At 51.5% G+C, this 18,802-nt stretch overlaps 1 protein-coding gene across 4 annotated transcripts; it reads right to left on the bottom strand.

The window, feature by feature from the left end:
* Positions 1-1,357: 1,357 nt before the first annotated feature.
* Positions 1,358-18,688, bottom strand: Cplane2 (ciliogenesis and planar polarity effector complex subunit 2). 4 transcript variants are annotated; one of them, XM_087215733.1, is made up of 6 exons: positions 9,228-18,688; positions 8,022-8,132; positions 3,071-3,223; positions 2,600-2,724; positions 2,188-2,324; positions 1,358-1,978 (listed from the first exon to the last, which is right to left on the bottom strand). In XM_087215733.1, exons 2-6 carry the CDS (start codon positions 8,128-8,130, stop codon positions 1,729-1,731), a joined length of 774 nt encoding a protein of 257 aa, XP_087071859.1. In that variant the 5' UTR covers positions 8,131-8,132; positions 9,228-18,688; the 3' UTR covers positions 1,358-1,728. The 4 variants fall into 4 exon arrangements, with proteins under 4 accessions (XP_087071859.1, XP_021118527.1, XP_012929819.1 ...); XM_021262868.2 differs by lacking the exon at positions 9,228-18,688 and adding an exon at positions 8,426-9,209; XM_013074365.3 differs by lacking the exon at positions 9,228-18,688 and adding an exon at positions 8,398-9,208.
* Positions 18,689-18,802: the final 114 nt, after the last annotated feature.

Raw genomic sequence — 18,802 nt, 5'->3', positions numbered from 1 at the left:
TAAGTAGGTGGCCTACTAAGTACAGAAGCAGCCCTGGGGGAGGGTCTGGAGGGTCTGAGAATACAGCCCTGGCTTGGATGTGGCCAAGCTGTAAATCCAGCCCCAGTGTCCCCTCCTATTTTGCTCTTCCTCAGGGACCTCTTGGCCTGGGCTGAAGGTGGTTGAGGGGTCGATTCTCTGAGCACAGCAGAGCTACCCAAGGCTGCCTTACAGCAGGAGAGTCTGGGTGTCCTCTGAGTTACACCCAGAGATCACTAGGGGGACATGGGGAAACTGGTGCTCAGCACACAAGGACCCCTGGGGCTCCCAGCCAGCCCCCTCCCCTTCCCTGGGCCTACCCACAATGCACTATTGCCCAGACGTTCAGGGCTGGCAGCTGGCTTGGCAGTCTGAGTCTCAAGGTCCCCCCAGGCATATTCCTTCTTGGAGTGTGGGATCAGCCAGGGACCAAGCTCAGCCTCACTGGAGTAAGGAGGAACTACTAAAATCAGTCTCTCATCTGGCCCAGACTTGGGCAGGCTGACAAACCCAGGGGCAGCACCCAGGGTGAACAGGCGGGCAGTGTGCACAGCCATGCAGGCAGCTGCTCAGACTGCGGGCCAGGATGGGGGTACATCCTGAGAATGAGGAGCCTCTTGTGAGTGCCAGGGGCAGGAGGGGGCAGTGTGTGGTCACCTGTGAGTGTGGCCTGTGCAGTGCCTCCTCAGAAGGCAGTGGTACAGTAAGCTGGTTTGGGGATCACTGTATTTGGGCTCCAGGGCCACCCAGCTGAGTCAGACTCAGGCCAGGGCTCCACCCATGGGGCGGCAGGGTTTCATCAGGATACCGCCCTCTCACCCCCACTTCAGCCAATCTTTCCCAGTGTCTGGCTGAGGAGCCAGGGGTGACACAAGGCTGGGGCTGCTGCTGTCTTCTCGGGCCTCCCAAGGGGCAGAGCACCCTCAGCCCAGCTCATAGCTGACCCCACCAGGTTCGCCCTCTGGCTCTGCCCTTGGTGCTTTCTAACTCCTGGGCTGGCAGGGCCCAGCCAGGCAATCTCGTGATGAGGAAAGCACCAGAATGGAGGACGTGCCTCCTGGGCACACAGGGGGAGGGCACCTCCTAAGCCCTGCCATAGCTCCACATGACCGAGTGGTGGGCTGGCTGAAAGGATGTGGGCAGAATGGGCCCCAGCCTGGGGCTGGTCCACAGAAGCCACCCAGTAACCTTCTACTTGCCCTCATCCCTGTCTGTGGACTGGATGTTGGGGCCCCAGGGTCAGTTGGGAAGATCCCGGGGTCTCTGAATGGGTGTCCACTTTCACTCCTCCTGAGGTGAGACCTAAGAAGAGAAAAACACTTCCACAGAGCTGGGCAACTGGGTTTCCAGGATTTATCTGACAGAATGGATGGTGTCACCTCAACTAATAAGGCTTTGTCGAAGTTGCCCGAGATCCAGGGAGCTGCTGAGCCTCCATCACCCTCCATGGGTGCTGCAGAAGGAGAAAGGGCAGCGAGAGGTGGGGAAACATCTGGACTCTGGAGCCGTGTCCTGGAGCCCTGTGTCGCCATCTCACTGCCATGTATTCCTTCAGGAAGACACTTCTGGGACCAGACCCTTGCCCGATAGGTCTCAGGGTGGGACCCATGTGCCTGCCCTGGGTCAGGCCCCAGGTCCTTCCCTCAGTCCTGGGTCACCTAAGGGTTGGGCGTGGAAGCCACAGGTGTGTACTCATGATCCCACCACCTCTTAGCCAGGGGTCTTCTCTGCAGGGGTGGGATGCAGGCCGGCTGCCACCTGGTCCTGGTGCCACAGCTGCTCAGCGAGGCCATTGAGCACATGGGCAATGTCAGCCAACCCAGCCCGGCCGTCCAGTGTGCACCCATCCACCAGCCGCCGGCCTGGCACGCTCTTCACCCGAAGCAGGGGCAGCTCCCAGGCCTGCCGGAAGGTGGTGAGGTCCCGCTCAGGCACATCAGTGTGCATGTACTGGTCGAATCTGGAAGGGCCCTGTCAAGGATCCTGGCCAGGCATCTCTGCTGCCCAAGCCACCAGGGCCCCACACCCAGGGGCTAGGGTGGCCATGTAGCACCCTTAATGAAAAAGCCCACGTCTGGACCCGCAGCTGGACAGAGGCAGGGTCTCTGACCCTCCTGCTCTGTGCTTGTCAGGGTGGACTCTCATGTCCCAGGGATACCCAAAGGATACTTGGAGCCAATGACCATCCTGACCACACCAGGGGCCTCGCCTGCAATGCGGGCCAGCTGCCCAGGCAGGTCTTCAAAGGAGGCACGGTCGGTGAAGGAGAAGAGGAAGAGGAAGGCGTCTGCGTTCTCCTTGCAAGCCTGGGGATAGACAACCAGCTCTCGGCAAGTGTGGCCACAAACCCACAGAACCAGAGTCCTCTAATCAGCTGCAGGGCCCCAGAAGAATCAGTAACAATCTCTCTCACAGATGGGGAAACTGAGGCCCAGAGCAGGGAGTGGCTGTCCTAGGGCGAAGTTTCGGCTGGGAGTCTCAGGGATGACTCAGGGTTCTCCCGCCTAGGATACCACCCTGAGCTCACTCAGGCCCAACTCAGGCTCCCAAGGCCCCCAGATCCAGCCTGCCACCTGCTCACCGGCAGCATGTGGTCGAACTTTCTGAGCGAAGACTCCCCGCAGTCCCAGAACTCGAAGCGGAACATGACAACCCGGCTGCTGGCCTGCAGCTTGGCTGGCCAGAACACCACAGTGGTCTGGATGCCTGGGGAAGACTAGGGTCAGCCGTGCAGCATGGAAGAGGTGGCAGTGGATGGGGACAGGTGACCAGGAAGGAACAGGGCTCTGGGACATCCCCAATCTGATGTGGAAGGAATGGGCCCTGCTCTGGGAGACGTCTGTCTTGTGGTAGGAACAGTGCCTTGCCCTGAAGGAGCCTCTGGTGCACCCGTGGGACAGGGGAGCCAGTGTGGGCTCAGAGAAAAGTGGCTTTTCAAGGTCACGGAAGAGGTGGGAGGTTGGGGACAGACCCTAGCTGGTGTGGTGAGATCCAGGGTCTTTCCTCACCCTAGAGAGGCCCCCGAGGATGGCACTGGGTAGGGCCCACTCACCGGGGGTCTCGTGGTGCACCACAGGCACCTCCAGTCCAGCCAGCTTGGCTACCAGTGCCGTCTTGCCCACACCACTCTTCCCAGACACGAAGATCTTGTAGCTGGCAGTGTCAATGGCCACAGGTGGGGACAGCAGCGGCCGCTCAAGCAGCCCTTGAGGGAAGAGCAAGGAGGAGCCAGGCAGTTAGGGAGTCAGTCCTGAACTTGCCCAACGGGCCTGAGATGAATAACATCATCTCTAAGGGTTTCTTTTTTCTCTCTTTTTTTGGTGCTGGGGATCGAACCCAGGAGTGCTCTACTACTGATCTATATCCCCACTCGTTTTTATTTTTTTGAGACAGGGTTTTGCTAAATTGCCCAGGCTGGGCTTGAATTTGCAATCCTACTGCCTCAACCTCCCTAAATCCTGGGATTACAGGTGTGCACCACTACACCTAGTGTCTAAGCACTTCTTCAGATCTAACCAACCATCTAAGGTTCTCAGTACTCATCCTAATATTACAGAGGCCCGGGAGACACAGAACACCTAAGTTCTCACAGTTAATACACTAAGACCTATTCCTATTTATCAGCTGTTTTTGACCTTTTTAGGGGGCTGGATGACACACTCAGGTGGGCATCCCCAGCTATTAATCCCCAAGGTACCTGCTGGTAAGGATAACACTACAAAAATTAGAAGTCCATCAGTGGTTCCTGTACCTGCCTTGCAAGTGCAAGGTCTGGAGTTTGATCCCCAATACCAAAAAAAAAAAAAAAAAATTCAAAGTCCTACCCAGGGCACAGTGGCACATGACTGTTAGTCCAGGTACTCAGCAGGCTGAAGTAGGAGGATTCCATGTTCAAGGCCAGCCTGGACGATTTAGCAAGACCCTGTCTCAAAGTAAAATTTAAAAGGTCCAGCAATGTAGCTCAGTAGTAGAGTGCTTGCCTAGTGTGCACAGGGTTCTGGGTTTGATCCCTAGCACTGGAAAAAAAGTTCAAATAATCACTGCCATTCCTCTAAGTTCTGGCTGCCCTATACTATGACATAGATAAGGACTATGTGCTCTGCATACAGTAATTCCCGTTACTGGTCCTACCTTCCCTCATCTCTTCCACTCAACACAACTGAACACATAATAAACACACTAAGAGTCAACACTTGGTCAGGCACAGTGGAGCACACCTGTCATGCCAGCACTCTGGGAGGCTGAGGCAGGAGGATCACAAGTTTGAGCCCAGCCTGATCAACTTAGCAAGACTGTCTCAAAATAAAAAATAAATGGGGCCAGGGATTTAGCTCAGTGGTTCCACCGCCTGTCTGCCTGTCTGCCTGTCTCGCAAGCGCAAGGTCCTGAGTTTGATCCCCGGTACAAAAAAAAAATCAAAATAAAACAAAAAGGGCTAGAGATGTAGCTCAGCGCAAAGGCCCTGGGTTCAAATTCTAGGAAAAAAAGAAAACAAAGTCAACCCTCAGCAAACATTCAGTGCTCAGTCTGCTATATACATGTCCCTTATTCATTTCCCCAGCACTCTGTGGGGGAAGGGCAATGATTTGCCCCTCTTTACAGAGGAGGAACCTGAGGCTGGAGTTCACTTGTCCAGAGATACACAGCTAGGCAGTGGTGGAGCCTGGGTCAAGCTTGGGTCTGGGTGACTCCACATCCAGTGTTCCCAGCTACTGTGGGGGACGGAAAGAGACGATGGTCATGTTAGTCAGTGATGCTTGTTGTAATTTCTTCAGAAAAAAAAATGTGGCCCCAGACACAGTCCCACATGTCTGTAGAACTAGCTACTCAGGAGGCTGAAGCAGGAGGATTGCTTGAGCCCAGGAGTTTGAAGCCAACCTGAGCAATATAACGAGTCTCTCTCTCTCTGAGACTCCATCTCTTTTTAAAAAGTACATTATTTAGAAACCCTGGTCTGCCAGCTATCCTTAGTAATAAAGGACTCTAGCCTAACTCCTATACATGCAAAAGACACTAATGTAAGGTTCCTGAGATACAAAGGATATATAAACTGCCGTATCTTGTGTAGAAACACTAAGAGTTTGGATCCAAAATCTCAGAGGACTATAGTTCTAAAATACTTAGTCCCAGCTGGGTGTGGTGGCAAATTTGTAGGGAGATAAAATATTCTATGTTGTGATGGAGGTATTAAGTTATAGGTGGATCCATTTGTCAATGTAACACAGTTAATATTTCTGTCTTTTAATGCATGTAAATTTCTTCAAAAAAAGAACTTTTTTTTTTTTTTAAAAGAACTATTAAGAGCCAGGCATGGTGGTGCACCCCTGTAATCCCAGCACTTGGAAGGCTGAGGCAGGAGGATCACCATGAGTTTGAGGCCAGCTAGGGCTACAGAGTGAGTTCAAAGTCAGCCTGAATTACATAATGAGACCCTGTCTCAAAAAGCAAATAAACAAACAACAACAAAATAATAATAACAATAATAATAAAATCAGCACTGGTGTCTTAGGACCTTATTAGGAATGTAAACCTCATTTACATGGCCCAGACCCACAGGATCAGAGTCTGCATTTTAATAGGACCTTAGGTGAGAAGTCTACCTAGAACAGTGGGGCCCCGTGAGCAAGACCTTAGACCACTCCAAATAACACTCAATCTTTTTTATTTTGTTTTTTGCCTTTTTTTTTTTTTTTTTTTGGTATCGGGGATCGAACTCAGGACCTTGCACTTTCGAGGCAAGCAGTGGAACCACTGAGCTAAATTCCCGGCCCTGTTTTTTGCTTTTTTTGAGACAGGGTCTCACTATGTAGTTCAGGCTGGCTTTGAACTTACTATATAGCCCAGGCTGGCCTTGAACTTGTGGTGATCCTCCTGCCTCAGCCTCCCAAGTGCTAGGACTACAGGTGTGTGCCACCATGCTCAGCTTCACCCAATCTTTTTCATTTATTTATCTATCTATCTATTTATTTATTTAATTTTTTAGGTACTGGAGATCGAACTTGGCTCCTTGCGCTTGTGCAGCAGGAGACAAAACCACTGAGCTAAATCCCTGGCCCATCACCCAATCTTTTAAAAAATTTGATGCATAAGATAATTTTTAATTCTACTGTGATAATGTTCTAGATTTCCCACACACAAGAGTATGGTTCTTCACAATTCTCTCTTTCTCTGCACTGGGGCTCAAACCCAGGGGTTCTCTACTGCTGAGTCACATCCCTGGGCCTTCCCCACCTCGTTTTATTGAGACAGGGTCTCCCTATGTAGTTCACTATGTAGCCTAGGGTGGCCTCCAACTCATGGTGATTCTTTTGCCTCAGCCTCCCCAGTGGTAGAATTGCAGGCATGCATCACCATGCCAGGACCTATCCCCGCTCCTTTTTTGGGTACTGGGGACCTAACTCAAGACCTTGCACTTTTGAGGCAGGCGGTGGAACCACTGAGCTAAATCCCCGGCCCCCCATCCCCTTTTATATTTTAGTCTGAGACCATGTCTAAGTGGCCGAGGCTAGCCTCCAATCTGTGATCCTCCTGCCACAGCTTCCTGAGTTGCTGCTATTATTACAGATAGATGAGATAGGTAGAAATATTATAGGCAGTCAGATAGGGCTAAGTCTTCAAGAGGGCCAGGACAAAGGTGAAACAAACCACAGCTGGATATTGGCTAAACACCAGGCCTCAAGATGGAGACAAGATGACCAGACCCACATACTTCTTCAAAGAACTGGGCTTAGTGAAGTATAGATAGGCATCGACCACCCTGGGAGTGACCAGAGACCTCTGGACCCACGGCCCCCTAGGAGAATCCTTGTTCTTTCCATCCATGCTTGCTATGTGACTTGCTTCCCAATTGGACCACCATTACCTAAGTGACTATACTTGTAACCTTATTGGATGTTCATGGCAATGGCGCACATTGTATCCACATTGTACCACACTGAACGTCAGCTTCACCGTATAAAACTTCTGTATAAAGTGGGGTCCTTGGGCTACCCACTTGGGACCCCTCCTGCCCCTCAGGAGCTTTCCTATCAATAAATATCTTCCTACTTTATTTTTTTGGTATCAGGGATCAAACTCAGGACCTTGCGCTTGCCAGGCAGGCAGTGGCACCACTGAGCTAAATCCCTGGCCCTAATATCTTCTTACTTTCAACCTTCATCGTTCCTAGGACTCATTCTTCGATTTCTAGAGAACAAGAACTCAGCCTATCATACAGTTAACAGGTTAGGAGATATAATATTTCATATTTCCTGTGACACCATTACAGGCATGCACCCCCATGCCCAGCTTTCCTTAATAGAGAAAAATAAACAAAAGTATTTTCAAATAAAACCAATAGAATCAATGTATTGAGACCTTTGCGGGTGTTTTTAACATACAACTAGCACACCCAAGATGAATGTAATTATTATGTATAGCAAACATATACTAATAAAAAAGGAAACAAACAAAAACTGTCAAGATAAAGACAGGCCTACAGGCTAAGGACCTGAATGTCCTAGAGTGGACTGCGCTCTCACTCCCTCCCTGGTCTTAAGCCTGCCAGTTTTGTCTCTCTCACCATGGCTGGGCTCTGGCAGCTGAAGCCAGGCCCCTCGGCTAACAGCCTCGCGCTGGCTGCATTGGGACAGCAGAGACGGAAGAGGCTGCTCTCTCCTTACTAGGGCGCGACCCCGACACATGTTGCTAAGTGAAATGTGAGCCCACTGGATCCATTGCCCAGCAGAGGGCCCGCCACCAAGTGAGGGCTCAATCAACAGCATCTCTGATGAAAGCGGTGGCTGGCAGGGTTTCCGCCGATTCCATGTTGCTGGCTTTGTTGATGGAATCAGCTCTGGGGAGATTTGGGGGTGGGGCCCAGGAATGGGGCTTGCAGGAGCCCCTAAGGCCCAGGAGCACACTGGAGCAGGTCCTCACTGCTTTGCTTCTATGCATTCCCACCGAGCAAAGGTTACACTGTCCTCCCCAGGGAGCAACGACAAGCTGGGGAAGGGGACACTTACCAAACAACCGCCGGCGGTTCTTGCGCAGGATGCAGGCCAAGTACTCCTTGCCCTCGGCTGTCTCGTGCCAGTCTGGGACAATCACGGAGCCGTGCGCTGGTCTGGTCATGACTGAGCACGCCAATAGGTAGGAGGTGCAGGACGAGGAGAGCAGAGGTGGGAGGCGTAACTATCCCAAGCCGGACCTGTGATCCCTCCTAACTGCTCCCTCACTTTCTCACGGAGCCCCAGCTCCCCACCCGGAAGGGCAATTCCCTAGCCCCTCTTCCTTCTCTCGGGCACAGTCATCCCGCTGCTGCTGGGGAAAGGTATTTGCACAATTCCTCTCCCGGGAAGTGTATCTGGACAACTCCTCCTTAAAGGATCTGTTCCTTACCGCTTTAGTGAGGGGAGTTCACACAGACCTGCCTCTCCTCTACCTCCTCGATCCCGACTCCCCGGGCTACCCAGCCTTCACCGTCAGCAGTGCCCGCCATGAAATCGACTGCGGTGGAGATGGTCCCTTTAAAAGCCCGCGCTGCGCTCCACCGCCTAGCCTAGCTCCCGACGCCCGCTTCCGCCTGGCCTGCGTCGGCTTTGGTAAGCGCCGCCGGCCCAGGGATGGAGCCCGAGGCGCATGTGCAGAGGCTGTTGCCATGGAGACGAAGGGCGGGGCGGGGCTGCTGGGGTCCTCGAGGTGTTAGCGCTTCCTATGACTTCTTCGGCTAGCGCTGCACTGACACGAGGACCGAACCTTCCCTTCTGGATCATGGGTCCGCTTCATCACTCCGTCCTCGCTCCAGTCTTTCCTCCCAAACTTGACCAAATCCCTCCCTCTCCAGAAATGTTCCACGCCTGCTGTGCCTGTTTCTCTTCTTTGAAGTGGATGTAAAATGCCATATATGTTATACAGCAGGATTCTTTATAACAGTGCCTGTTCCATAGCAATGCTCGTTTAATTATTGCTTCTAATATTACTGATCTATTTAAAATTAATTAATATTTATTACTGTCTGGGGATAGAACCCAGGGGTCCTCTTTCCCTGATCTACATGTCCTTTTTTTTTTTTTTTGATAGTCTTGCAAATTTGTCCAGGCTGGCTTGTGATCTTTCTGCCTCAGCCTCCCAAATACCGGGATTACAGGCGTGTACCTACACCTGGCTTGTAGTTTTTCTTAAAAGTACAATTTTAAAATCCTGATTTTCTTTGTCTCCTTTTTACCTACCTTCAGGGTGTATATTAGTCAGCTTGGGCTGCTGTGACTGAGTAACACAGAATGGGGGTTTAAGCAGCACAGATTTACTTTCCGAAGTTTTGAAGGCTGTAAATCCCAACTCGAGGTGCTGGCAGGGTGGATTTCTGGCGAGGCTGCCTTCTCATTGTGTCCTCCTCACGTGGCCTCCTCTCCGCACCCACTCTCCTGGTGACATTTTCTCTTCTCCTAAAACACCAGTCCTATTGGATTAGGGCCCTTTGGCCATGATCGCATTTAATTACCCCCTTAAAGGACCCATCTTCAAATACAGTCTGCCTGGCCAGGGATTTAGCTCAGTGGTTCTGCTGCCTGCCTTGCAAGTGCAAGGACCGGAGTTCAATCCCTGGTACCAAAAAAAAAATATATAGTCTGCCTGGCATTAGGGCTTCCACATACTCAGAGCCTGTAGACCTCATTTAGATTAACGTTACTGCTGGGGCCTGGGAGTGACTGATCAAAACTGCATTTCACCAGGACAGTTGTGGACCATCTCTGTCTCATGGGTTCTGCCTTCCTGTGCCCTGTGATCACTAAATTGTGTGTCCTGCTGAGGTTGAGGAAATAAAAGACAGGTAGAAAGGAGACAAGGAAACCATAACTAAAAATGAACTTTTTTTTTCTTGTTACCAGGGATCAAACTCGGGTCCTTGCCCTTGCAGGGCAGGCGGCAGAACCACCAAGCTAAATCCCTGGCCCTCAACGGTGAACTTTTAAAAGGTGATCTATATCAGCATTCCCTTGGTTAAATTTAGGCTCTTTTTTTCCCAGACCCATCACACCCAAAATTCCTCAGGAAAACTGAAAGTCCATAAATTGACTTAATTAAAAAAGTAAAGAGCAGGAGCCTGAACCTAAGATAAAAGGAGTATGTTGAGAAAAATCCAAAGAATGCTTGTTTCTTAAAAAGAAAAAACAAAAAACAACTGGGTCCATACCCGTAAAATGGGCCAGTACCCTCCTAGGGGATGGGCCATCTCTTCCCAGGATTTCCACCTCTCAAGAGAATAAATGTTCCCCAGTCCACAGAACCAATTTTCTGCAACAGGAGCCAGTGAGCCTGCAGTCCTACAGCAGTGGGTTAGGCTCCTGGGCACGGCCTCTGTCCTCAGGCAAGACGGGTGGACCATCTCCCTGTGGCCCTGCTGGTGGAGAGCCCTCTGGTTAACCTGCTCAGGTCTTCCTGGTCTCATCTCCCAAGGATTTATTCTGCACCTCCAACAAGGCCTTGAAAGCAGCTTTCAGCAGGGACACAGATACACCCTGGGGCAGACTGGAGGCCCCGGGGCACACACAGAGGCTTGAGTGGGCAGGTGAAGACAGGTCAGAGTGAGGCCTGGCTGCCCTGCCTGAGGATCCTGAGGGGAAGCAGACAGGGCCCGAGGCCTAACACCCTCCTCTGGCTTCCCACAGCCCCTGGAATCTCCCTCCCATGGCCCTCGGGGCCCCTCACTCCAGTACTCCAGCACTCCAGCCCTGTTGGCTTTTCCTCTCCTGGCACTCAAGCGCAGGCCCACCTCAGGGCCTTTGTTCTTTTTTTTTTTAAACACTTCCAACTTTTAATGGCACAAGATAGACATTTACATCCCAAAAGGTACAAATAGGGAGATAAAATAGGGAGGAGAGGGGTTTGAGGCAGGGGAATGGGATAAAACAAAATTCATTAAAATAAAATAGGGAGATACAAAGGAATGGGACCAAAGCAAATCCAAAATCCAGCAGGGCAAACATTAAGTCCTATAGTTCCACTTCCAGTATCCCCAGCAGTCTGTGACAGTTGTGAACTCCAAAGGGCTTTGGTGGTTCCACCCTTGTAGCACTGCCTGTGGTTGTAGCCCCCATGGCTTCTCTCTGGGGCCAGCTCTGCTCCGTCCCTGCACCTTTCCTCAGAAGGTCCATGTTCCTGGCTTCTCCAGACTTCTGGGGTCTCCACTGCACCTTGGGCTTCACACTCACAGCTTCACACACTGCCCTCTCAGGGGCACACTGCCTGGCCTCCCAGGCCTTCTTCTGAAATCTGAGTGGAAGCCTTCCTGACCCCACAACTCTTGCATTCTGAGTTGGGGTTTTTTTGTTGTTTTTTTTTGGTACCAGGGATTGAACTCAGGACCTTGCACTCCCCGGCCCCTTTTGTTTTGTTTTGAGACAGGGTCTTGCTTTGTAGTTCAGGCCGGCCTTGAAGTCACTATGTAGGCTAGGGTGTCCTGGAACTCATGGCGATCCTCCTGCCTCTGTCTCCTAAGTGCTAGGATTACAGGCACATGCCATCATGCCCAGCAATTCTTGCATTCTGTATGCACCTAAAACCAGCACCATGTGGGTGACACTGGGTCTGCCGCCAGCTGGAGCAGTAGCCAGGCCTCCTTCTCTCTTGGCTGTAGGGGTCGAGTGCCTGGATCACTGAGCACTCTGAATCCAATCCCAAGGAACAAATTCTCTAGGCTGCCACCATTCTGGAACATGGTGCGTTAGGGCTCTCTTCTCAAAGCAGTTTTTCACCTTTGCAGCACTGAGGCTTCAAAGGCTAGAGTCCTACTGGTTCTTGTGATGCCCTCAGGCTATCTTTTCAGTGCCTTCTGAAATACTTGGCTTTTTCTTGCAAGTCTTTTCAGGGACCAATTTCTTCTCTCTTCCATCTTCGCAGGCTGCAACTTTACCAGAGATTCCTTTCTGGCCAAACTCACAATGGGGTTTTTGTTTTGTTTTGTTTTGGTACTGGGGATTGAACTTGGGTCCTTGAGCTTTCGAGGCAGGTGGCAGAACCACTGAGCTAAATCCCCGGCCCCATGCTCACAATGTTTTGAATCATTCTGCTGGGTTCTTTGCTCTTTATTCTCAACATAAATCTGGCTAAAAGCGCCCAACAGTAGCCATGCCATGGCTTCAACATTAGACTGCCTTGAAATTTATTCTTCAAGATTAGTCTGCTGCCTTTAATCTCAGTCTCAGGCAAAGTTTCTGGACATGAGCAAAATGCTGACAAAATTTCTGCCAAGACATAACGCACATCATCTGGAGTCCAACTGTCAGTGAAGTCCTTCTTCAAGCAGAAATCTCCGGAGCCTGGTCTTTACCACAGCATTTCTATCAGCATTCTAGTCTTCTGAGCTCTGACCAGAATCTCCCATCAAATACAGTCTTCAGTGTTCCAGGGTTGCTTTTCCAGCTGGCATCTCCAAACCTTTCCAAACTCTTTCTATAAGCCAGTTCCAAAGGCTCCTCCTGAACCACTTGGTCAGGTACAGTCAGGTCCCACTTAGTTACTTTTCTCATTGCTGAGACAAAATACCTGACATCCAAAGTTAAAGGAGGAAAAATTTATTTGGGTTAGTTTGTTGCGCTTTCAGTCCATACATAATTGGCTGGCTCCAAGGCAGGATGTCATGGCAGAGGGGTATCACAGAGGAGAAACAGACCACGGCAAGCAGGCAAGGGAGAGCACATTAGCCCTCTTTCTGTCCCTTATGTTCTATGCAGGCCATTGCCCTAGGGCAGGTATAGCACTCACACCCTTAATCTTAACCAGAACTATACTAAACCAACCGGTGGACTGATTTAGTAATCATACACTTCTGAGTCCAGAACCACACACTCTAGATCTAGCCACCTGTGAAATGTGCCCCCATGACTCCATGAGGCTTTAGGGGAACATCTAGACACAAGCTATAACGCCCATTTTCATACCTATACAACTGTGTGGAGCAGCTATTGTGAGCAGAGCAAGGATACAGTTCTGAACCTTGGTCCCTGCTGTGTCTGAGGCTTGGTTTCTACTGGATTTGAGCCTTGATCCCTGCTGCAATAGGGGCTAGGCCAGCAGGGGCTCAGCACATGGAGGGGATCCAGTCAGGGAGGGCTTCAGGAAGGATGGCATTTTGACCTTGATGGTGGAAGATGAGTGTGGTGGGTGGCCGGAGACCAGGAAGGAGGCTGTCCTGCTGCAGTGCTCGTGGAGATTGAATGGGTTCCGGCAATGCTCTGTGCTCTGGCCACTGCCTTTCACCTCTTGCTCCAGGATCCTGGCTGCCAACGACCAGCTCTTCATCAGCTCCTATGACTGGACAGCTCGAGTCTGGACTGTGACAAGGGGCAGGTGTTCCGGGAGTTTCGGGGCCACTCCAACTGTGTCCTGACTTTGGCCTACTCTGCCCCCTGGGATGCTTCCTGTGCAAAAGAGGCTGAGGCTGGGGGGCTCCTAGTGACAGGCAGCTCAGACAGCACAGCCAAGGTGTGGCAGGTGGCCAGTGGCTGCTGCCACCAGATGCTGCAGGGCCACACGGGCACCGTGCTGTGCTTGGTGCTGGATGGGCCTGGCTGCACAGCCTTCATGGGCTGCACCGATGCCACCATCCGCAACTGGGACATCCTGAGAGGGGAGCAGCTGTGGGTATTCTGAGAGCACCGGGGCTCCGTCATCTGCCTGGAGGTGAGAGCTGCAGGCTGCCTGGGGGCCCAGGTGCTCCTCAGAGTTGCCCTGCCTCTGTGTGCCAGCTGGCTCTGGCTGGGGACAGAGCCCCGAGGGCAGGGCTTAGAGGACAGAACCTTGTCTCAGTTCCAGAGGCCAGAAGTCAGAGATCAAGGGGTCTGTCACAAGGGTGGCTGCTCCTGAGGCCTCTCCTTGGCTTGTGGATGGATCATCTCTCAAGGCTTTTGTTCTTGCTGCTCCCTCTGCAGGGATCGCTCTACCTCACACATCTTCCCATAACTGGGTTTTTTAAATTTTTTCTTCCCAGTAGTGGGGATTGAACACAGAGCCTTTGCACTGAGCTACTTCCCCAGCCCTTGTATTTTCTATTATTTTGAGACAAGGTCTTGCTAAGTCACTAAATTGCACAGGCTGGGCTTGAACTTTTGATCGTCCTGCCTCAGGCTCCTAGAGTGCTGAGATTATAGACATGCACCACCAGTGGTGCCTGGTTTATGGCTGGCTTCTCTACAAGTCTCAGCTGCCATGCTGCTGCTATAGAAAGGGCTTCTTAGATGAGTGAACCTACAACACACTGTCACATTCTGCCACATCACCCTCTAGGGTAGGTAGCCTTGCTTAGCTGTTCACACACTTGTCTGTCCCTTTCCCCTATCCCTTGCTCAAAGGTGAAGTCCACAGGGTGGGGACAATGGCTGGCAACCAGTAGGGCCTACAGTCCACATGTAGCTGTTGAATGCAGGGAGAAGGGCAGGCCAGACACCTCCTCTCCCAAATCTGGTCACCTGTGACGAGGCCAGCGTGTCAGGCAAGTACTGTCCCACTGAGCCCCAGCCCCAGCCACACAACACGTCTTGATGATGTCCTCTCCTGGTTGCCACTGCTGAGGCCTGGACATGTTCCTGGGCCCCACCTCTCCTACTCCCAGTCTGTTCTCCACTTCCACCCTCTGGCTTAGTCACAGTGTCCTCAAGGTTGGAATACCCCTTGACCTCTGTGCCTTTACACATGCTGCTCTGTGTCCTGCACACGAGTCCTGGCTCCTCCTGTGTGCGCCATGTGCCCGCTCCTCTGGGTTCCAGGCACCCTTGGCTTCATTCCTCATTGAAACAAGTATGAATTTTTACCATCACAGGTGCAGATGGGTAAGAAACAGAACTTCCAGCAGGGCACAGTGGTACACATCTGTAATCCCATGGACTTGGGAGGCTGAGGCAAGAGAATTGCAAACTCAAGGCCAGCCTGGGCAAACAGCAAGACCATGTCTCAAAGTGAAAAATTAAAAGGGCCAGGGGTGTAGCTCAACAGTAGAACACTTGCCTAGCACATGAAAGGTCCTGGGTTCAATCTCTAGCACCACAACAGGAAAGAAGTAGAACCTCAGGGCTGGAGGTGTATGTAGCTCAGTGTGCAGTGCATGCTTAGCATGCACAACACCCTTGGTTTTATTTTCCAGCACCACAAAAAAAACCCCAAGAAACTTCGTTTTCTCTGACTCAGTCTCTGAGCCCCTCTCCTCTCTGATGGGCATTTTAATTCCATGATTTCCTGGTAAACTTGAGTGCAGCTGTTTCTCATTCTCTGTACTTTCAACACTCTTCAAGTTTCTGTTTGCCCCTCACCCCCTGCCCTGGGGCCCAGTCACTGGAGGAGGGGGCGCTACCTAAATGCTAGGGAACATGGCTGGGGTGGGGCTTGCACTCCTCAGTTGCGGTCTTTCCAGGGGCACAAGCCCTGGCCCATACGTGGTGATTTCCCTAAGAAGTGTTCTCACGTCCCATCTACACGTCACTCTGCAATGCCCTCAGTCCTATCACCGGGCCTTGAGTAGTCTCTGTGTGCGTGTGTGTGTGTGTGTGTGTGTGTGTGTGTGTGTGTGCATGTGCGTGCGCACATGTGTGGTACTGGGCCTTCACACTGAAATACATTCCAAACTCGGTTTTTACTTTTCATTTTTGAGACAGGGTCACTAAACTGCCAGGCTCGGCTTGAACTTGCGATCCTCCGTCTCAGCCTCCCAGAGTGCTGGGATCACGGGTGTGCTATACCCAGCTTTGCACAGCATTTTTGCCTCCTACTTGGGGGGTGTGGTGGGGACTGGTCGTGTCTGTTTCCTTGGGGGGCCTACAGGCCTATCAACATCCTGCATTACTAGCTGCAAGATGACATCCAGACCCTACCCATCTGGGATCCCAAGAAAGGCTGGATCCTCATATGCCCTTTGCCAGTTTGGCAGGGTACGGCCAGGTGCTATGGAATGAATGTCCCCAAAATCATGTGTTCAAACTGAATTGCCAATGTGTTTTAGGTGATTATATCATGAGGTCAGAGACTCTGTGCATGACTGGAATTACAAATTTTATAAAAATGCCGAGGGAGCCAATTTGCCCTTCTGTCCATGAAGACATAGCGTTCCTAAGGGAGCAGTAAAAGGGCACCACCTCAGGAGGGAGACTGGGGTCACCAAACAGCAAACCTGCTGGTGGTTTGATTCTGGACCCCCAAGCCTGCAGTACAGTGAGAAAATAACTTTTGTTGTTTATAAATTACCCGGTTAATGGTATGTCATAGCAAAATGAACTAAGACAACAAGGACTTGCCCTGAGCCTTCCTGCTCCTGGCTGGCTGTGGTGGCTGCAGATGATCTTCTTGGTATGATACCTGGACTGCCTTCTGCCCTTAGAAGCTCAGGACCTATCTTCTTCATTAAGCTAGCATGACATGTCCCTGACTCTGAGCAGGTTCTGAGCTCCTGTGGAGAGGCTGCTTTTGTCTACTGTCTCAGCCCTTTGGGGATCAGCAGTCGCTCAGGGAATGCTTGCTGAGAACAAGCCTTCTCCAGGTCAGTTTCAGGCGCTTGGCCTCACTCACTCCTCCAGGGCTTCTCTTTCCCTTCCCAGCAGTGGGCAGGCACAGACTCCCTGGTGGGGGCACACCACTCTGCTAGGACTTTCTGGCACCTACTTAAGACATTAGTTTGGCTTGCTGCATGCTGACAGGGCCTGTGGGAAGACACTGACTTTCCAACAGCTAGGACAGCCTGAGATGATGCCGGGAGTGAGACACAGGGTAGGCAGGGGTGCCACCCAGGCTTCCTTAACAGAGAGGGGGAGAAATGGCCAAGTCCTTGCCTCCTGCCCAGCCTGTATCCTCCCCTACTGCCCCGCCTAGAGGCCAGGGGCACTCAAAGCCTTTCACAGAATGCCCCCAGGTGGCCTTTCTGGGAACCACATCCATTCAATGGTCAATATTCTTGGCTAACTTGCTGCAATGAGGATGGTGTCATCATTACTTTTAATGATAAAAGCAGAGGCTCAAAGAGGTGGGATGGCTTGTCCCAGCTCAGTGATAGAGCCATTTAAAAAAAATCTATGCCTGGGGCCGGGGATTTAGCTCAGTGGTTTCGCTGCCTGCTGCGCAAGCGCAAGGACCCGAGTTCGATCTTCGGTACCAAAAAAAAAAAATCTATGCCTCTTCTGAAACCACAGAGCTAAATCTCAAGAGTTGAAAGGGCATGTAGGTGATTACAGGTGATGCATAAACCGGCTGTCATCTGCTCCCACGCAGATAATTGGTCTCTGCCTCAACACTTCCAGCATGATGAGATCAGCCTGCGCACAGCACCCGCAGGAATGCTGCTTGTGCTGAGGCTGGCAGTGCTATCAGGAGGGGAGGAACGGCCACAGCCATGGCAGCAGAGGGCGGGCCTTGGCTGGGGATGCTGCACCTGCAGGGAGATGAACAGGCCCGGAGCAGTGACACACAGGCCCCTCTCCCAAGGAGCACAGGGGCTTGGGCTGAAGGTAGACATGGGGCAGTGACTCAAGCATGGCTGCCCCTTCCCTAACTAGGTCTTGTAATTTACACCCAAACAAGCACAGGCCTTTGGCCCTGGTATGCAATAAAACTAAAAGTAAAACCCTTGGCTGGAGATTGCTGTGCTGGGCCTGTGTGGGCAGGCAACGGCTGCCCACTATTTGTCAGGCGCTTGCACTTTTTTTTTTTGAGACTGGGTCTCACTGTGTAATTCAGGCTGGCCTTGAACTATGTAGCGCAGGACGGCTTTGAACTCACAGCAATCCTCCTGCCTCAGGTTCCAGAGTACTGGGATTACAGGTATGCACCCCCACGCCTGGCCATTCGGAAGCTAGCATGTTTCATACAACTTCAGTCACTCCCTGATTCTGTAGGGAAGAAACAACTACCTTTACAGATGAGGACACTTGTATTCAAGATTAAGTAGTGAACAGGAGAGGCAGGATTTAATCAAGACCCTCTATGGCTTCTGGCCTGTGTCCCGCACCAACTAGCACTTGCTATAATGCTTCAAGACCCTGGGGTCCAGTAACTTCATCTTTGCTTAGGAGGCTAGTGATGGTGCAGATGGTGTCCTGGCCCTTGGGGCTCTGTTCCAAGATCATCACTTCCCTTGGGTCTTCACTGCAGGTGGCACCAAGTCCTCACGAATGGTGTGAGAAGCTGCTTGTTTATTAGATGGTGCTTGTCCAGGGAAGGCCAGCTCTCCCTCTCCCCACAAACACAACCCAGCTAAAGGAGACAGAGCATCTCTTCACCTATCTTGCTTTATTTTTCTCAGTGCTAGGGACTGAACCCAGGGCCTTTGTGCCAAGCTATGTCCCTATCTCATTTATTGATCTGACTGATTGGTACCAGGGATCGAACTTGGGGCGTTCTGCTTTCGAGGCAGGCAGCGGAACCACTGAACTAAATCCCTGGCCCTCCCTATCCCTTTTAAATTTTTTTTTTGGTACCAGGGATTGAACCCAGGGCCTTTCGATTGTGAGGCAGATGGTGAAACTACTGAGCTAAATCCCTGGCCCTCCCTCTTTAATTCTTTAGAGACAGGGTCTAAGTTGCCCAGGGTGGGCTTGGCTCAAACTTAACCATCCTCCTGCCTCAGCCTCCCAGAGTGCTGGGACTGCAGTGTGTGCACCACCATGCCTAGTCCAACTACCTTGCTTCTAACTTCAATTAATTTCCATCACAGCAATGTTTTTTTTTGGTTTTTTTGTACCGGGGATCGAACTCGGGTCCTTGTGCTTGCGAGGCAGGCGGCGGAACCACTGATCTAAATCCCCAGCACAGCAATGTTTTTTTTTTC

This window comes from Heterocephalus glaber, unplaced genomic scaffold (assembly GCF_053883595.1).
Source record: "Heterocephalus glaber isolate CG9 unplaced genomic scaffold, H.glaber_assembly_v1.0 deba00001452, whole genome shotgun sequence".
In the NCBI taxonomy this organism is placed as follows: domain Eukaryota; kingdom Metazoa; phylum Chordata; class Mammalia; order Rodentia; family Bathyergidae; genus Heterocephalus; species Heterocephalus glaber.
Note: the sequence above shows the minus strand (reverse complement) of the source record. Positions and strands in the feature narration are given on the sequence as shown.

Bases quoted from the DNA above. Each gene is read 5' to 3' on its own strand.
- Cplane2 (XM_087215733.1), bottom strand. From the start codon at position 8,130: ATGACCAGACCAGCGCACGGCTCCGTGATTGTCCCAGACTGGCACGAG. The intron at 3,224-8,021 runs GTAAGTGTCCCC...TCTTCCCTCAAG, and splicing joins GAACCGCCGGCGGTTGTTTG to GGCTGCTTGAGCGGCCGCTG. The intron at 2,325-2,599 runs GTGAGCAGGTGG...GTCTATCCCCAG, and splicing joins AGTTCGACCACATGCTGCCG to GCTTGCAAGGAGAACGCAGA.